The sequence below is a fragment of the Anthonomus grandis genome, chromosome 13 (genome assembly GCF_022605725.1).
Source record: "Anthonomus grandis grandis chromosome 13, icAntGran1.3, whole genome shotgun sequence".
Classification (NCBI taxonomy): Eukaryota; Metazoa; Arthropoda; class Insecta; order Coleoptera; family Curculionidae; genus Anthonomus; species Anthonomus grandis.
This window is the reverse complement of record NC_065558.1, coordinates 19514724-19535754: the sequence shown is the minus strand read 5'-3', so window position 1 is coordinate 19535754 and position 21031 is coordinate 19514724. Positions and strand designations below refer to the sequence as shown.

The following is a 21031-nucleotide window of genomic DNA, read 5'->3' as shown; positions in this document are numbered from 1 at the left end:
TAGTAAATTTGTTTCTGCCAGGTTCACTTAAAAGGCAAATAATTTTTAAATAAAAATTAAACATATTGAGAAATTATTTTTTTCTTACTAGTGAAAGAAACAATTATGCATCAAAATCATATTTATGAAAGGATGCACTCCTTAGGGTCACACTCGCACTAAATACTAAGTAAATAAATTATGATATTTTTGTAATAAATTTTGTGCATGATGCATGAAGCGATTTTTACAAAAATGAGAAAAATGGAAATAACTTTTAAACCATTAACAATCGGAAAATAGTATATAGGGTTTTTTTGATTGCAAATGATCTCCTCTATCGCCTCCTTTCGTTTGGACGTCTACTTTTGGGACACCCTGTATATGAAAACCCTGAAATAGGTGTACATGTTAGTCATACTTACTCTACCAGGTTTAATGGTGAAGGAAACTTACAGATTCCAGTTATTATTTATTTCAATTTTATCCAGTTAGTTTTTATTGTTAAACTCTTAGTATTAGTTATTATGGTACATCCAGAAATTAGATTTTCTAGGTACCTAATATAATTACAATAGTAAACATAAAAATTTTTGGATGATATAAACATGCTGGGTCTTATTTGCATACTAGAATGCAGAGTGTTTCTGTGGATGGTGCCCTTTCAAGGGAGTAGCTTGTGACTCATGGTGTTCCTCAGGGCTCAGTTCTTGGGCCACTTCTATTCCTCATTTATATTAATGACATGGCCAATCTTAGGATCTCAGGTAAATTCATTCAGTTTGCGGATGATTCAACAATTTTATGGCATGTGACGAGTGCGATGAATCTAAATACCACAGTTAACAGAGATATTGTTGAAATCAAGAAATGGTGTGATTCCAACAAACTGTGTTTAAATATTTCAAAAACTAGTGTTATGAATTTTAAATGCTTATAATATTTATTGATAATAAACTAAAATTTGAGGGCCATATCACGCAATTGTGTAGAAAAATATAAGCAAATTGTTATGCTCTTAAAGTGGTCGCAGGAGAGGTTAATTTTGACATGGCGACATTTCTTTAATTGAGTCCCATTTAAGGTATGGTTTGTGTTTCTGGGGTGCATGCACACATTACTTATTTAATAGTGTTTTTGTTTTAGAGCGATCCGACGTCTGTGTAATGTGAGTATGAGAGAGTCTTGCAAACAGCTATTTATCACTCATAAAATCCTAACCCTTCCTGCCTTATTTATATTGGAATCTGTTTGCCTCGTTCATAAGAAATTTAGAAATGTGAACACAACTAATAGGCATGAATATAGCAGTCGACGAGCTAATGATGTGCTCCTGCCTATGCCTACAAGTTCACTGATCAAAAGAACTTTTATATTTGATGGTAAAAAACTCTTTAATCATCTTCCTGCAGATTTGAAAGGTGTAGGTAGCTGGAAACTTTTTAGAAAACGTGTTAAAAAACTCTTAGTTGCAAAGGGCTATTATGAAATAATTGAATTTTTGTCAGATAGATTTTAGTCATTTTTACCTTTTTCTTGCAGGACTTTAGGTATATTCTTTATATTTTTTACACCATATCATTTCACCTAATTTATTTCAGTGATTCATTTTTCTTTTTTACAGTTTTAAATTTAATAAAATTGTATATTTCGGGAGTGAATAATATCTGTTTGTGTTATACATATTGATACTCTTGACATTACATTAGCTTTGTATGTTTTGGTTCAGAGTCTTGGAGGAGTATTTCTGAAGAATGGGGATGTTGTTGGTTTTACCGGTATAGGTAAACCATATTCATGGAAGCAGAATGCCTTTAGGATGATGGACCATAGCATGCTAAATAACCTTTTTACATGTTTGTGTATGTTTTTATTTTTTACAGCTTTGTCAACAAATTTACTTTTATGACAATAAAGCATATATTGATTTGATGTATGTAACAATTTAATTTTAGTAATATATCATGAGTAATATTAGTATGAGTATTTACCTTTATTAACTTCGGTTTAGGTTTAGTACTATCGCCTTCTATGCTATCAGCTTTCTGCAATTTTTGTTTCACTCGTTTGACTTTAGGAGTTTTCGAAGTTTCAGCAGCAATTTTTTGCTGACGAATAGGCTTTTCACGCTTTACAGATTGTGATCTTGATCTTCTGGTTGCTCGTGTTGATTTTTTACCAATCACCTCTTTTACGTCAAAGTCTGAATCATTATCATCATCCTCCACTGACGCATCAAAATCATCATCTGTGAGATCTAAAACAAGTTTTAAAATTTAGCAATTGAATTAAAAGACTTAATCAACAGATTTGCTTTAAATTTTTCACCTTCTTCTTCATCCTCTTCATCATTTTCATTCTCCAATAATTCATCCTCATCATCTGGCTCCTCCTCTTCCTCCTCACTAGATTCTTCTTTTTGCACTACTATTTTAACAGGTTTTTTAGCCAATGGCTTTTTAGGACTCAAATGTAAAATCTAAAAAAAAAATTACATATTAACATGAAACAAACTATTATAATTATTTAACATTACCTTTGCCTTCCCTTTTGCTTTAGGCGCGGTTTTTGTTTCAACATTTTCAATTTTATTTTCTTCCTTGTCGTTTTGTGAGCTGCCAGTGCCAGTGTCAGAGGGTGCAGGTATAGTGAACGAAGATATAATTTTTATACCTTTATTTGCCTTTCCTGGTTGAGAAACTTCAGGACTTAAGGCAGGAGGTTCTGCAGATTCCGGGTCAGAGTCGACTGCACCATGCAGCATACTAAGAGTTTTAGCTAAAACAAGCTTATTAAAAAACATGTCATTCATTGACTGACTTCTTTCCATACCCAACTCATCTTCTTCTTCATCTGCTCTTTTAGGTGATGTAAGTGGAGTATAATCATGATCAAGTTGTACATTAATTAGGTTCTGAGCAACAACATCTACTCCATCATCATCTGATGTTTCATCATGGGTCACAATATCTATATAAAAGAAGAAAAAGAAAAAAAGCTTTATTGTCTCAACAAATAACATTGTTATAAACAAAGCACAAACTAGGTATAAAGTACACTAAAGAAAACAAAAGCACATTTTTTACAAAAAATACGTTAAAAAAATATAATAATAATAATAAGAATAATAAAGACATTTATTTAAATAAATATACATTATGAATAGAAGATTTTAAAGTAATGGCGAAGTCTAGCCCTAAGGGCTACTCTAACTTAACCACAAAAAGAAAAAATAGCATATTATAATTTTTTTAATTACATAAACTGACAATAATAAAATGAAGATTCTATTCCATAAAACTATAATATAACACTTAAAGGTTAAACAAAACAATAATGAGGTTTATAGAATCTTGCCGGGAGAGATCAACAAAATAATACTTATTTTAATTTAATATTAGGAATATATAAGGTTATAGATGTAGCTCATTTAAAATATGTATCAAATATAATTAAACAATAAATTGTATAAAATATTAAGAATCTTGTTGGTTGATATAAAATCTAAGGCTAAAGGACTGTATGTACAATGTACATGATGGCTCTCCTACGGTTGTTTTTGAAATAGATATTCCCTAAATTTATATTTAAATTTATTTACATTTAAAAGTTTAAACTCATTAGGTATATTATTATATAATTTAATAGCATTAAACAGAAAAGATCTTTTGTGAAAAGTAGATTTAAATGTAGGCGTGGCGAAGAATCCTTTATTTCTTATGTTTAAATTATGTATTTTACCTCTAGGGATAAAGTTATTTTTTAGTTTTATTATTGGAGAAGTTGATAATGGTACTGTAACAATCTTGTGTACAAAATTTGCTAAATGAAGCTTGCACCTATTTGACATATTAAGCCATTTAGTTTTTTTTATTTTATGTGACCATATATTAATCTGCAACAAGAATTTTGCATTTTTTGGATTCTTTCTTTTTCTACTAATCGAAGACATGCCATGTATATAAAATGACAGTAAGAATAATGTCTCAGAAAGAGACTATCGGGCAGTATTTTTTTAAATTTAAAATTAAGTGAATGTCTTTGGCTGTATATTAATTTAAGAGAAAGGAAAGATTTTTTATTTATGTGCTCGCTGTAACGTAAATTTTCATCGAGGATTAATCCAAGATTTTTAGCTGAAGTAACATTGGGGAGTTTTGAGCCATCTAACACAGTGTCAACGTTTTTTTTAATAATATTGCTGTTTTTATTATTGACAATACATAAAAGTTTTGACTTGAATTAAGTTGCAGATTATGCTACTAAGATAATGTTCTAATAGTTTCCAAGTCCAAATTGACCTTCTGCGCCGCATCGACATAGTAAGATGTGTCAAAATTGTATACAAGCGGTGTGTCGTCAGCGAAAGCAGTGACTGTGTAGATTGAAGAATATCAGCAGTATATAATATAAAAAGTAGCAGAGACAGGATTGATCCTTGGGGCACACCAGATCGAATATTCATAGTTTCAGAGCAACGTGTATCGTATGAAACTTTTTGAGATTGATCACTCAGAAAAGAAGAAATACACTTTGAAATATTAAAATATTTTACTAGCGTTAATAAAAATTTCCATTATAATGTTATATTTTGTAAGCCCCTAGTATATGCTATTCATAAACTCGGTATTTGTTGACTGTAATTATCACTATAGTTTTTTTTGCAACAAAACAGAAATATCCATAAAATGTACTAATTCAAATTTCAAGTATCCACGAATTCGAGAAGTATTATTATTCGAATACTGTTTATTTGTTGATAATTTTTATTTGTGTTTATTATAGAGCGTCAATTTCGTAATTTAACCCGCGATAAATGTGCCCAAACAGTTACTGTCGGAAGAAAATTGGAGTTACCGAAAAATTGGCCGTCGATTTAACGTGTCCTACACATCCATCTCACAGATGAAAGATTCCTCGAAACATGGAATCATACTCGCAGACCAGAGCAAGGACAAAGCAGAAGAACGTAACCGAGTAACAACCCCTATTCAAGATCGGTTTTTAAGAATTTCTGCTCTTCAACAACGTTTTGTAATATTTCGAAGTCTACAAATTCAGCTTCGAGATGTACATGCTATACAAATTAGTACTGAAACTGTTCGCCAGCGACTTAGGGAATACAATTTAACACCTAGGATTGCCGCTCGAGGTCCTCTATTAACTGCAGAGCATCGGAGGGAGAGACTACATTTTGCCAGAGAACACGTTAATTGGTTAGAAGCTGACTGCGAACGAGTGCTATTTACTGATGAATCCCGATTTTGTTTGTACAATAACGACAGGCGTGTTCGTGTGTTGCGACGACCCAACGAACGATATGCTCAGTGTAACTTCTCACACAACACATTATTTGGTGGGGATCCATTATGGTGTGGGGTGGTATTTCTTTGACCGCACGTATGGACCTAGTGGTCATACAAAATGGAACCGTTACAGCTGAAAGGTACATATTGGAGATCCTGAAGCAACAATGTGGCACCATTTGCCCCTTATATCGGCGAAAATTTCTTACTAATGCAAGACAACCTCACGTTGCACAGAGTCAGAAATTATCTAGAAGAGGTAGGAATTATCACTATGGAATGGCCAGCACGTTGCCCGGACTTAAATCCGATCGAAAATCTCTGGGATATCCTTGGTAGGCGAATAAGAGCGACACCGATCCAACCAAACAACGTACAGGGAGTGGGACAGAGGCTGATCCAAATTTGGCTAGAACTAGACCAAAATGAAATACGGCAATTAATTTTAAGTATGGACGGACGATGTGAGGCTGTTATACGTGGTAGAGGTGGAAATACTCGTTATTAAGACTTTTTTTCATATTTTAGTCTATTTCTCTTAACATTACTTTTCTTAGCATTTTCCGTTTTATTTTTTTTTCTGTTGTGCTTGAACCTGAATGTTGGTTGGCAGATGTAATTACTAATGAAATGAATAAATATGGGGAAATGTCATTTTTTATTCTTTGCCTGTTTACAAAAAAAAACTGTTTTATTGAAGTGGTGCCTTAATTTCTTGGAGAAGTGTATATATAATAAAATATTAAAAATTAAGTCAAAGCTCAAAATTATTCTCGAAATACCCTGACAATCTATAGTAAGCCTTCCCCAGTTCCACTGAATGAAATTTAGAATGTATCAAACAACAAGTTTCTAGAATAAACAAGGATGGCAGTGTTAATATTTTTTAAGACTGAAAAAATGGTTTGCAAGATTGAAAACGATTTAACCCACACATAAATCTAACCGTTCGTTTTTGGAGCATAAAAAGCGTTTGAAAAAGAGTCGCCACAGGAGCCCCCGAAGCAAATGCCATCTCTCAGATGAGACTCGACTAAAGCATAATAAACGTCTCTAGCAATCTTGGCACCCAATTCACAAGCTGCCATCCTCACAGCATAGCAAGCCTGAGCCACCCCCTTTGCTACCTCAGTGATGTGCGTCGAGAACTTTAATTTTGAATGAAGCCAAAAACTTGTAAACCTCCTGAGCCTCAAGAGGTTCAGAACTCAAAGTGGGGACCGGCAACTAACACTTAAAGGTTAGTGTATTTGTCTTAGAAACATTGAGTGCCAGCAAGTTGACCTTACACCAATCTCCAAGAATATTGAGATCCGAGCCGATAGTTAGATGTTGACCCTCCTTTGATGTGTTGTTCCACAAGATAGTGGTGTCATCAGCTAACATAACAAATTTTCCGGAGATCTTCAGATTTGGAAGGTCATTTATCAGGATTAAAATCAATAAAGGTACCAATACAGAACCTTGATGCACATCTACAGTGATAGGTTGAACTTTTGAAGTGCTATTTTGTAACACCCCTGCCAGTGATCTATCAGAGACATAGAATGTAAGCCACCTCAAGGAAACACCACGAAAACCATAAAACTCCAGCTTGCGCAACAGCATTCCGTGATCAACACGATCAAATGCCTTCACAAAATACGGCTGCCGCTATACTACCCTCATTGAGGCTTAGATAAAGCTGCCTTAGAAATGAAAAAGTTGCATCATTTGTACCTAGATCCATTATTACTGTTGTACTATTTAACTACTATTGTACTATTTAAGCCAAATTGTGATGTTGATAAAACCTGTTTTTTCTTAAGAAAATCCAGCATCTGATATATATATGAATATTATTTAATTTTTTACTTTTGAAGTGTCTAAAACTTACCCTCTTCATTAACAATGTCCAAATGATCAGGCATATATGTGACCGTCTCCACAACCATATCTATGCCCTTAGGGTCACACTTGTCAATTTGCATTATCTGAAGGTTTGTTGGACCAGATTTTTTCTCTGAAAAAGCAAAGATTGATAAAGACACTATATATTTTTGCAACTCATATATTTGCTCTTTTTTCAGATAATGTATTTAAAAATACAGGGTGTAAATAGATGCAAAAAAATTCAAGGGCTGATTCTTGGGTAAATTTTAAGAAAAAAACTTTATATGAACGTATGTCCTAAAAGTCCTAACTTTTGAGATACCGAGTGGTAAAAGTTTGAAGAAAAAATATATGTTTTTTACAATACCTGTGAGACCCCTGTAGATATTTTAGTAACATTTGGTATGCATTTTCTATGCATCATTTATTTCATTTTCCAATGCTTTTATGCTTGCCTTGGGTTAAGTTTGAATTACACACATTTTAAGCCTTTTCTGATAATTTTAGGTGCGATTTCCAAGAAATTAAGCTTTCTTGAGAAAGTTTAGAATCATATTTTGAGTAATTGCAGGCAATAACTTAAACTAACTGAAGTAGTTTTAGTAATTGTGTTCCTTTTATATATTCTTTTATATTATGCTGTCTCAGCTTTCCAACACTTTTTCATATGGCAGTTAATAATTCTTCTGAATTATTCACTGCCATAGTAGCTGTTATAGTCTAATTGAGGTAGATATTAATAGACTAGATATTGCAAATTGTTTCATAAGCAAAGATTTAAATAGTCAAATAGTTGCATCATCAGCTCTTCTCATTTAAACCAAATATTGTTTCAAGTTTTATGCCCTAGAAAAACGATCTAGAAGAAAGAAAGAATCTATGCACCAAAAATTTCATTTTTATAGAAGATCTCAAAGAGCAAATTTATCCTGTAATTTGATTACTAAATCTTTTTTTTGTTAAAAAAATTAAATTATAATTGAAACATATATTTTAATATGTGCTTTATCTTACAATAGTTTGTTGGCTTCTGTAGTATATGCGTAGTGTATTCTGTATTGTATGTAGTATATCTTGAATTTTTATTTTATTTTAGGGTTGTTTGTAAATTATAGTCACCTTATTTCTGCCTACACTTTTCTGTGTAGATCAGAAGAAGTAGTAAATTAGCAATCTCAGCAAGAAATGAAATAAAATTGATTCATACAAATAAATCATACATCTGAGATGATTTCCAATAAGCTAAATTTCCTTGCCATGTTACAAATCAGCTTTAGATCTCACATTTCATCAAAAAAACAAAAAACAGCAGAGTGAGGATCATTTTTTTCATACTGGTAATTAACTTTGTTTATTATTTGCACATTAAACTGGACTAAAGATCTCCTCTCTTTTTTTTTAATAATCATAAATATATGCTAAATTTTATTGTTTTGTTGTAAGGACTAATCATATTTGGAGTCAATCTATAAACAATTAATAAAAAAATCTTAAATCAATGCCATTTAAAATTTTAAAAAACACATTTCAAAATTTGTCACGATTTAATCCTCTAATCCTATTGATTTTACAAATGCCAAAAATGAACTTAAGGAGCGGCAGGGCTATGTAATCTAAGTACCAAAAATCAGATATTTCAAGAAAAGCCAAAAAACCTTTTTTTTATTTTTTGAAGTAAACTCATTTTGAAACACTTATACTAAGTATAATTTTTTTGTTAAAATATATGTAGTTTAACACAGCTGAACCACAAAATAAAATAGTTTAAGTCCACAGGGTTTTCCTTAATAGATTTAGCTCAATATTATATTTTTGTTATAAAAATCTAACTCTATAAATTTCAAGGGAAGATATTAAATGACATACAGAAAGTAACTAAAAAATTAGTCCATTTCAAATTTTGAGAGTCAAATTGCAACTTGAAATATAGGAAATTGACAAAACTAATCTTATAGAAAATGAATAAGAGCATATTCATACTGGTACCTAATTAACAAAATTAATTAACTAAAAATAATTTTTTTTCTCTTACATAAGAATATTTATAAATATTAAGGGTAAGGCGGACCGAACAGCGATTATACAAAACTGATAACACAAGCTAAAAAGCGCGTATGTGGTGTTTAGCCCGTTAAAGCATACTATACGTTTGAGAGTCAGGTCGATAAATTGTTATATTTATAAAAATAGTATACTCTAATGTGATCATAACATAACATAACTTATATAACTGCTACATTGAGCAGATTAAAAAGACTCAAAATTAAATTTTTATGGGTGGCTGCTTTTAGATGTGGTTACAGGAAATGGGAGTATTACTATCAGTGGGTCAGGGATAACCTGGACTTACCCACGTTAAAGTGACTAAGTCGACTAAGAACATTACTCAACTTATAGTTTATGCATAATGTATTAAATGCTACTATAGATTGTCCTGAGTTATTGTCTCTTTTTAAACTTAGGGTGCCTTTCAGATCGAATAGACAATCAGAAAGATTTTCAGTCCTGTTTTACCATATCATGGTATTAATGAGCCAATTACGCGAATGGTTCTGTATAGACTGTAATTATTTAGTGCTTGGTATATAAATGTTTTTATTTTTATATATCTGTACCCCAGAGCCAGACTAAGTCCAAATTAACAAAAATCAACCTTAATATGTTAAATCGCATAACATTATGCCCCGCATCTTTTGATATTTTTAGATTTAACATATCTTAAAAATTACTTTAAATAGCCAATTTTAAAAAATGTTAAGTCCTCATAGCGCACAAACCCAAACAATGTTAAGTTGCATTAACCTTATTTGGCTTGGGATTTCGTATTTAGTCTAATGTATTAAGTCCGTAAATAAAAAATTTTTTCGGGGGTGCTAAAAATTATCGTTTGATTAAAATTGTTTTAAGGGTGTATTTTTTGAGGAAGGTAGTAATTTCATCAACACCGTCAAGTTCGACGACCCCGTGGTCTTCTAGGACCGCTAAAATATTAGGTAAGGTGATACCTGATGAAGTACCTAGAAAGGATGAAAATCACCAAGGTCCAAACAGAATAAGAAATTTAGGTACATAAAAAATACTTGTTACTATAGAAGGCACCTATTATTTTAACAAACTAAATAACGTATTGTCCTAATTAATAGTTTTTTTTTGCATTAATTAAGTCATATAATGGACATTACATAGTTAACCCCTAGCATTAAATAGCATAATAATTAGGACTTAACATATTTGTGTTAAATTTAAAAAAAAGTGATAGGTATTTTAGAAAGGAAATATTATTTTTCCAGAATTTGTCGAAGGTAAAAAAGATGATCCTCCTAGTGGGTGTAAGCCTGAATATCCAGAGAACCTTCAAATGAATTTAGAGATAGGATTCAATAAAATGGAAACACCTGGTAAGTTTGTAAAGCACTTAAATTTTATTAACTATCTAGCTTAAATAATTTTGACTAATATTTCATAACATTTTATCCAATCAATCCAATAATTTCATCCTATTTATCATAAATTTATGTTTTTGTTTTTCAGAAAACACCAGTCGTGAAAACGGGGATTCTCAAATAGGATGTGTACTTCCATCGCAATCAGCATTTAGTTTAAGCGCAGATTCGAATAATTCAGAAGGGAGATTAAAAAAACATGTAACGGCAAAAGATGAGGAGCATCAATCGCATAGAACTCCAGACCGAGAATTATTACATTTTGACAGTGATGACGATGTGGCGGATCCTAATTATTCATCATCAGAATTACAAGATGAATCTGATGATGAAGCTGAGCAAGATGAACACGAAGGTACATCTAATGCTGGACTAGATCAATGTGAAGTACAAGCTAAAATACTAACCCGAAAAAGAAGACGAGATCCAAAAATTTGGAAAAAAATGTAACAAAAAGGAAACGGTATTCAGGATTACGATACAAAACGGACAGTGGCAATCGCATTATGAAATCGAAATCTCTTAAGAAACCGTGTGGTGATACTGGCAAACTCTTATGTAGAAATAAAATCTGTCAAGAGCGTCGCTAAATTATTCATAAGAATTTCAGGAGCCCATCAAAAACAATAAATGTAAGAAGGCAATACATAGCATCCAACGTTTCTCAAATACCAATAAAAAGACGTAGGGAAGTAACTGGTCAAAGACGGGCAAAAAGAAATTTTACTAATAACTATAGTTTTGAAACAGGCGGAGTAGAAGAAAAGGTTTGTAAAAAGTTTTTTTTAAATACACTGAGCATCTCTCAGCAAACAGTGCCCATATTTCGAAATTTCCAACTTACGAGTCACACTATTCCCGGGAAAAAAAAAAAAAAGAAATATCTCGGCAATCATTTGAATATAAGTAGGATGTATAATCTTTATTTAGAAGAATCTCAAGAGAATGGTGTTGGAGCCGAAAACATTGCAAAGGAGTGGTTATATTCAGAGATATTTAACTATGAATATAACTACTCCTTTATGAGTCCTGACAACGACACCTGTGACCTATGCGATGAGCTTCAGCTTAATATCCGTGAAGCGGAATCTCTTGAATTACGGCAAAGCGCGCAAACTGACTATGACAAGCATATTGCAGATACCAACTATAGATATAAGCTTAAATCTGAAGATAAAAAAAAGTAGAGGAAAAATTTACAAGAAACAAAAGTTATAATGATTGATCTCCAGAAATGTCTACCAATACCAGATCTACATAACTCCCAAAGCTTCTATTCTCTTAAGCTGTGGACATATAACTTAACAATACAAGATGTGACAGATGAAAAAAGTTTTTACATGATGTGGGATGAGAGCGTAGCTGGTCGCGGAGGAAATGAAGTAGCTTCACGCTTAATAAAATGGGTAGAGACACATGTTTCAGATGAGATAAAAGAGATAACAATTCGGTCCGATAACTGTCCCAGCCAAAACAGAAACATTTTAATGGTTATGTCATATTTTTACATCCTTCAGATTAAACCAAACATAAATACCAATAATCATAAGTTTCTAGCGAGAGGACATACTCATTTGGAGGCTGATGTTCATTCTGTGATCTAGTGTGAAAGAAAAAAACTTCCGCAATTACAGATTATGACTCCTTGGGATTGGCAGCAAGTAATTCGGCTGTGTGGAACAAAGAAGCCCTTTATTGTTGTCAACATGGAAACCTCTGACTTTAAGGAGTTTAAGCAACTTTTTAATAGCTCGACGGCACCATATATTCAGCAGAAAAATATAACTTGGGAAAAGACTTTTTAATAGAATATTAATCGCATGTGGTTCATATGCAAGCTAGAAAAGATAACCCTGGGATTTTATACTATAAAGCAGAAAAGAGGATTTATTCATTTTTATGGAAGTTGACTTTAACAGAAGGACCAGACGAACTAATTGTATGCCCATATTGATTACCCCCATTAGGACAGGGCCTAAACCACTTTCAGCCAAAAAGTACAACCATTTGCAAAAACTTTTAAAATGGGTACCAAAAAGATTCCATAATTATTATAAGAATTTAGAATATGGCAAAAATGAAGAAAGTGAATAAAAATTTAAATATTTCTAATGCTATAAAAATTTTGTATGTAACCCAACTTTTCTTAATTACAATTATTTGAATATTTAAATGAATATTTGTAGTTTTTTTTTTTTTGAATGAATTATGCATTAACGATAAGTGGACTTAACATGTTTTAAAAATATATTAAGTCCCTTTTTTGGGACTTAAAATATAAATTAAATCCAAAAAAAATTAAAATTATCTGAAGAAGACTATGTTAAGTCACAAAAAATCAAAAACAATAGGTAAATGCTAAAATCGCTTTTCTACTCTTTCTTGTTATCCTTAAAGTAAATTTAAATATTCAATAAAAAATTAAATTTTAAAAACTGGTTTTTTGTAATTTAAAATTTTGTAAAATATTTGGAATAAAATTACTCTACTGAAAAATTAACATTTTGGACTTAACATAGTCTGGCTCTGGGGTACAGATATGTATATTTTTTTTATGTTTGTATAAGTAAGGACCTTACAGGCTAGGGCTATTACATCCTTGTCTACTATTTTGTCTGCCTACCATGGTTACTTTTCTGCAAATATGTGCTATGCAATTCTAAACTGAGGCCATTCTAGCCATGCACAGAAAATCTTTAAGCTTTAACAGAGATGTTATCAGGACTATAGTTGGATTAGGGTATAGGGATTGTTGTCGACAGTACTTCAGGGACTTCCATATACTTACATTCCCTTGCGCCTACATCTATCAATGTTTGTTTTACATTGTTAATAACATCTCACAGTTCAAAACTTCTTCAGATACACACCAACACAATATCAGGCATAGTAGAAATATTATCACAGATGGTTTAGAAATATTATCACTGGCTCTCTAGAATCTACACTAACTATTTACAACACTACTATTGTTTCCAGTTCTTTATTGTTATTCCAGTAAATATAAGAAATCTTGAAACCAAAATATTTTTTGGAAAATTAAATTTGGTAAATGGTGCCTTTCATTCTTTTTTTTAGGCATACTTGGAAAGCAATTTTAATTTTCTTTGACTGATGATTCTGTATGAAAGTTTGTTCTCTTAAAGGTGTTCTGTTTGTTATATTTTATATGAATTGTGTTTAGATTTTAATGTGTAATAATTTAAATTTCTACTATTTTATATTTATTTCTAAACATTAGACTTACTATATCTTGACTTGTACAAGCACATACTGTGTAATTTATTAATAAATAATTTATTTGATTTGTAAAATATTTTATTTTAAAGTGAATTTTGATATGTTTTTTTTTCCAAAAAAAAAAACGGAAAATATGTTGACATTTAATCTCATCTGAAATTATGAGAAAAGGCTTAAAATGTGTGTAATTCCAACCTAACCTATCCCAACCGAACTATAAAAGCATCAGATTGAATTTTTAAATTTATATTACTGTAAAAAATGTATTCATAAAATGACATTATAGGAATATTTCCTCACATCTTAGTGTCAAAACTATACCCTATTTTTCCATAATTTTAAGTGTGGTTTGTAGAAAAATTGGGTTGGGTTATGAACCCATAATTCCAGGTTTTGTTTTTACAAAAAAGTCCACTTGAAAATTCACTACTCCACCAACAGAATATTGTTTCCAGTAAAATTACATACATTTTAAGCCTTTGTCCATAATTTTAAGTGTGATATTTAGAAAAGTTGCTTAATTAGACCTTTCCCAAACATGTTTATAATATTACACTGAAACTCCACACTTTCATCAGGTAAAGGCATTGATTTAAATCATCCAAAGGATATAAATCCAAATTCAACAACTTAGGCTACTCGATAAAAATGCTAGAAAGAAAAATTACTGCAGTCTTAGGTTTAAAGAAAAATAAGGTTAAAACTGTTTATTGTTACTCACTTAGATAGTTTTCCACAGTTTTTTTGTCTGGTGTTACAGTTCCATCTTCGCCAACAAGTAGGAGCAAGCTATCGCTGATCATGTCATCATTGACATCTGTTACCTTGACAATACTGTTTGCCATTTTTTAATCCCTAGCACAGGTTGATGCAGAGGAACCTGAAAATGTTTTCATTTGGATCATACATGTAAATATGAGTTAATAGTTGAAAATGATTTATTGTACATTTCTCAAATACTGCTATGGCACTGAAAATTTTGCCTATATTTACATTTGCACCACACATTAATTTTACAGATTCTAATATCATACATAGATAAAGTAAATAAGTCTAAAAAAACTTATAATGGTGTGGTAAGTAAACAAATAAACAAGGCAATGACTTAATGTGGTAAGCTTTATTTAAGTAAACTTAATTTCCAAATACAATAATAACAGTACATAAATTGAACACAGTTATACTACAAGTGTAACGAAAATTGTGTACCGCTGTGACCTAATCATATCGAAAAGGAATGGCACAGCACAGCAACAAAATAAAAAAAATACGGCTTCTTTCATGGGATGGTCTGTGGAAGGTTATCGATTTTTCAGAACTCACTTTTGTCTCCAATCCATCGGTTACGGCTGCAATCCGTACATTGCAAATTGAGTCGTAGCTACAGAAAAATTAAATTGAAGACGATTTTCAAATAAATGCGTAATATTATCGCAATAGATAGGTAAACGAGGTTTTCTCATCACATTAATTTCTGCTCCATCTTGTTTTGGTTGTTCTGTGAAATGTCAAATTTAGCCACGCCAGTTTGACAGCGTTGACAATTGACATTTGTCAACCTGTGTTGCTACGTCGTAAAACCCAGAGCTACAGCCACGAACTTAGGGTAAGTTCCGTAACCTAACCTTGGTGAATCGTCGGTTAGAGGCGGTATTTTTACGGTTCCTGAAAATATCGGTTTGAAATGGAATGCTCTGGTTCCTTGTTGGTGGTTGGTCTTGTTTTCGTTATAGGTACCTATTATTATTTATAATACCCATAATGAATGCAAATGCTATTGGCATATTTGAGCTCCTGCTCCTAACCAGTGATGAAAGCTGTAGTAGTAGCGATGATGAAGAAATAAGTCCTGCACATAAACGCTTTTTTAAAAATGGAGGTTTGTACCTTATTAAAAAAATATATAAAGGCATACCTCCATTATATCAACCAAGTCCTGGATTTGAATTGCAGTCAAGTATATTGAATGCAATGAAATGAATAAAACAATCAAATGATCAAATTTCATTAACAGGAAAAAAACACGAAAAAACAAACCAAAACTTCATAACATAACCTACAATTTCAGTTGTACATAAAATAATTAATGAAACCAATAAAAATACATATAAGCTAAAATGTTGTTTTATTTTTGAGCTATATTTTTATCTTCTAGTTTAGAATTATATACAGGGTGGTCAGTTTTTTTTGTTATTAGTAAATGTAAAAAAAAATCTATGATAATCAGTTGTGTATATCTGATAACATATGATAACATTTTGAATTTTTGCCAAATGACTACTATTATGGCGAAAAACTTGTTTATTTTTGTTTAGAATCATATATTAGGTTCCTACTAAATGATTTAGTGACAAAACCGGAATAAAAATATTTATAAACACAGTATGTCAATGCAATCATAATTTCTAATATCTTCATTTATTTTTTTAAAAATCAATCCATAGGCATAAAATTAAATTTGTAACACGTTTTTCCTAATAACTTTTTCCGATATTCTAGCCCCTAGCCTTATTTTTTCTAATTTTGTTTCAAACTTTTTTTGACCACCCTGTATATTTGTTTAAAAATTACGTAACATTTTTTTTTTTTTTTTTTGAAAACAATTTTATATTACTCAATAATATACATATTATTCTATTTATAATAAGTCTCTAAACAGTGCTTGTAGCTCTGGCCTCGAGATTAATACAAAAATTCACATATGAAACTAGTGTACACAATAATCATAGGTAGGTTATATTAATTAATTATAATGTAAAGTAAATTATAAATAAGGTATCTCATTACATAACTAATTTATACTAATTTTACAACTTGACTGACTAAATAGAAAAATATTCGTTGAGTTTTGTAACAAATGTTTTAAATATTTGAATATTTCTTAAATCATTAGGTAGCCTATTAAATGCTTTAGATGCAGAATACATTGGGCTATTCATTCCAATCATTGTTCTATTGTAACTAATATATAAATTTAATTGACCTCTGGTATTGCGTCTATGAACGTCGTTTGAGAATGTAAAATTTATATTGCATTTAATTTTTTTGTTTATAATTTTATATATGAGTTTACATTTTTCGAACTCCATTAACTGATTCAATTTAAAAACTTTAAGCTCCCTATATAGAAAATCTGTATTTGTAAGTATATTATATTGAAACAATATTTTAAGGACCTTATTTTGTAAAATTTGGATATTGTCAAATTTTGTTTTAGAACATGTTCCCCATATAGGCATCAAATATCTAAAGTGAGACAAAAAGAAAGCATTATAGATATTCATTTTTGTATTATTTGTTAGGTAGCTTCGGCTTTTATATATACAGGGTATCATAGAATTTATTTTGGATGTAATTTTGTTTATGTGAGTTTGCCAAGTCAATGCTTGATCAATATTTAAACCAAGATATTTAATGGAGGCAACTTTCTCTAGGCTAATTCCATTTATGTTTAGTTGAATATTATTTACTTGTTTGTTTTTTTGTTTAAACAGCATATATTTGGTTTTGTCGACATTTATTTTTAACCTGTTGTAAACTAGCCATTTAAAGTACAAGCTCAGATCAGCATTGATAAATTGCGCTAACTCCTCTTCATTTTCACCTTCATACACAAGGGCCGTATCATCTGCAAAAGTAAAATATCGAGCACGTAACCTGGCAAATTTTAGACTTAATACGTATAAAAGATATAATAAGGGTCCCAATACAGAGCCTTGAGGCACTCCATATTTATTCGAAAACAATTCACTAGCTACTCCCTCCCAGTAAACATATTGACTTCTATCTTGTAAGTAGGTTTGAATCAGTTTCAAAAAGAGTTTTCCAAATCCCATGAGCCTAAGCTTTTTTAATAAAATATCAAAACTTACTACATCAAAGGCTTTCTGTAAATCAATGAATACCACAACTACAATTTTTTTGCTATCTAGGGACTTTGAAATACAACTAATAAAGTCAAATGTTGCCGAAAGAGTACTGCTATTTTGAATAAAACCATACTGATGACTATCCAGCAATGTATTTTTATGTACAAAAGACATTACTCTTTTTTTAATAATTTTTTCTATTATTTTTGATAAAGTATTAACAACAGTAATGGGTCTATAGTTATTCATTTGATCCTTATCGCCAGATTTAAATATGGGAGTAATTTTTTTTTTTTAATTCATTGGGATACACACCAGTGTTAAAGACATTATTTATTAGTTTCGCTAATATATTTATAACATAATCTTTTAAATTAATTATGTCCAACACTGTTATGCCATCCTCGCCTGGAGAACAATTCCGCCTTAATCCCATGATGATTTCACAAACCTCATCACAATTTGTTGGTAAAACATTCAACATACTATCACAGTTAACTTCATCAAATATATTTTCGTCATCAATATGTTGAGTCTGGTTTACAAGTTTATTAACAATACTCTCTCCGACTTGGGAAAAATGTTTGTTTAAACAATTAACAATATCTTTTTTTTCATGGATACGACCTTAAAGTTCAGCCTTCGTTGTTAATTTGTCTTTAAATACCTTTGAAAAAAACTTTTTGTACTGTACCAACAGACTTTTTGCATTTGCTCCTTTGTGCTCTGAAAGAACCGAGTAAGCTGGTTTCTCTAAAAACCCTTCTAAATTGAGCGTGAACGCGCACGTATGTTTCTTTGATACGCGAGACATATCCTCAAACCACATTTAATTGTTTATATTACATTATAAAATGCTTAGCTTAGGACTATTTTTATATTTAACAAATCGCTTGTAATATATCGTTAGCATTAATATTGTGTCAAAGCCAATACCGTTGCTGTTCATATTTCTGTTCACCTAGTTTTAAGGCCCTTTTGTATCAATTAATGTTTTTTTAAAGTCCATTCGTCGATATCTGAATTTAACTCGCGTCAAAAAACCGACACCACTCTGGCTCACGAGATGCGTGCCATTCAAGTCAAGCGTGAGAGACAACGCATGCGACGAGAGGCTACGAAAGCACCGTCCAGATTCGCACATGTGTGTCTATGCGTAGCTGCTCACCGCATACGTATGCAAGTCTGTACGCACCTTAAGCCGCCGTAAGAAAAGACATGAACGACATAATAAAAATCAAAACAAATAGTTGCAACGATATTACTGAGCTTTATAAGTTGTGAGCAGCGCAGGCTTAATAAAATAAATTATGCGGATATTCGGTACCATGTAACACAAAGGGTGCAAAAAACAAAACCAAATCATATTGGGAAATACGTCTATCAAGAAATCTTAAGAACATAAGAAATGAACTAGGCATAATAACAGAAGCTTAAACATTTCATTCCCAAGACAAAAGACTAAGACAAAAAGCACTTGAAATCTCAAAGACACACGCAAGCGAAAACAATAAATTGCAGATAAACATTTTGGACTTAAACAACGGTTCGGACTTCTGGAAAAATATATGAGAGAATCCAAATTATCGGCAAACTGTATTAAAGATGAAGACAAAATCAGAGATAAGATACTAATATTGACGGCTCATAAAATCACTGATGCAGAACGTGATCAGGTATTCTCTAGTGGAAACCTCCTGGTCTTAATAAGATTCAAAAATTTTGGTATAAACGACTTAACAACCTAAAGCCAAAACTTTTGAACTTTTTAAACGAGTTAATAATAGATGACCCGACAAAAACCCCGAGCTTCCTTATGAAAGGCATCACAAATCTTCTCCCCAAAACAGACCAACCTTCTGAAGACTCGTCCAAATATAAACCCGTTACTGGCTGTACCGACACTGTATATGATATTAAGTGGTACTGAATATAACAAAATCTATTAACACATGATAGACCATAATCTTCTGGTAGAGGAGCAAAGCAGGGAGGAAGCTCCAGGCTGTAAGGACCAACTGATTATACAGCTTTAGTGACTACCAAAAAGTATTTGATTCAGCGTTCAAATATTATGGACGTCTATATTCCAGTATAGAAGATATTTCTCATTTTCAATTACGTGCTCTGGTGTATAGTTGTAATATGGGCTCTTCTTTTGGATAAGTGCTAGTTTATAGGCCAGTGCGATAAGAACAATTTTCGCTACGTTATTGTGGGAAGTGGTGTATGCTTGCGATGGTAACATTTTGCACCCACTTATTAGGTGTTTCACATTTTCATGCTTTTCGCCACACATTTTACATTGAGTTGTTGTAATTATCTAATCTTTTATTAGGTACCTAATAAAGTATCTCGGGCATTATCAAAAAAATTATCGATAACTTCTGGTGAAAGTGAAGCTCTTTTAGTTGAAATATTGGATGATAGACGGTTTGATATGAGCTTTTCGTGTCGTTTAAGAAAAGCTAATACCCAATCTCTACCAGGAAAGTTATCCTTCAAACGAACCTCCTGTACACCTTTTTTATCCAGGTAATTCTTCGCAAAAAGTCTTAGATCCAATATGTCAAAGGGAAATCCCCAAGCTGCCACAATATTTAGGTATTTCACAAACTGTTCCTCTTCTTTCTTGCAAAATATTGAAGGTCTTCCCGGTTTTTCAAATATATTGGTCCCCCTAGCACGTTTATGGTGGCGATGGGCACTTTGAAATGCTCGGAGGCCTTAGCCAAAGTTAACCGCCCCTTTTTTACTTCTTCTATTGCTCTGGCTAAGGCTTTCTCTGAGTAATGCCTATATGGCACGTAATTTTTGCCATTTCTGACATGGCTAAATGTTTTTTTATAAGTGCGCACCATTATCTCATACCATTCTAAAAAAGCCAATTTCATTTGAAAGCAATTTTCAACAATTTTCAAATAGCCCCCATGCCTTCTCAAATAGCCCCCAGTCACTTCTCAAATTACCCCACTCCAGAAAATACTGAATAAAAAAAAACAAAAGAGTCCTAAAATGTTTATGTTACCAATACACCTTCCTAAAACCCCATACTTTTATTTGGATTAAGTGCCAATATCATACAATTAATCGGTTTAGATTTACAGAGTAAAGTTAACCACTTACCGTTCTTTCACCAAAAAACACGTGTTTTTCCTAATATTTTTACGCGCCAAAATAAAACAGCTACCTTTCGTCGATCTGCGCTCGAGTACGCGGTTGCATGTGTACTAATGGCCTTGCGCGGCGTTTGCGTATTGTTATTAACTCTGTGGGCGTTGTTGCCGCTTTTAACATTTTTCGGATGAATTCTCAAATTACC

The 21031-nt window shown here is 31.8% G+C and overlaps 1 protein-coding gene across 2 annotated transcripts in view; it reads right to left on the bottom strand.

Annotated features, from left to right (window-relative positions):
* LOC126744273 (PHD finger protein 3) overlaps positions 1-15352 on the bottom strand; it is a 99162-nt gene extending 83810 nt beyond the window's left edge. For both annotated transcript variants that reach the window (XM_050451647.1, XM_050451648.1), the window contains exons 1-7: positions 15164-15352; positions 14562-14720; positions 7162-7287; positions 2812-2949; positions 2516-2757; positions 2308-2458; positions 1971-2236 (exon numbers count right to left, since the gene is read on the bottom strand). In XM_050451647.1, the coding sequence (XP_050307604.1) occupies positions 1971-2236; positions 2308-2458; positions 2516-2757; positions 2812-2949; positions 7162-7287; positions 14562-14685 (1047 nt within the window). In that variant the 5' untranslated portion in view covers positions 14686-14720; positions 15164-15352. The remainder of the gene's footprint in view (positions 1-1970; positions 2237-2307; positions 2459-2515; positions 2758-2811; positions 2950-7161; positions 7288-14561; positions 14721-15163) is intronic.
* Between the last annotated feature and the right edge of the window lie 5679 nt (positions 15353-21031).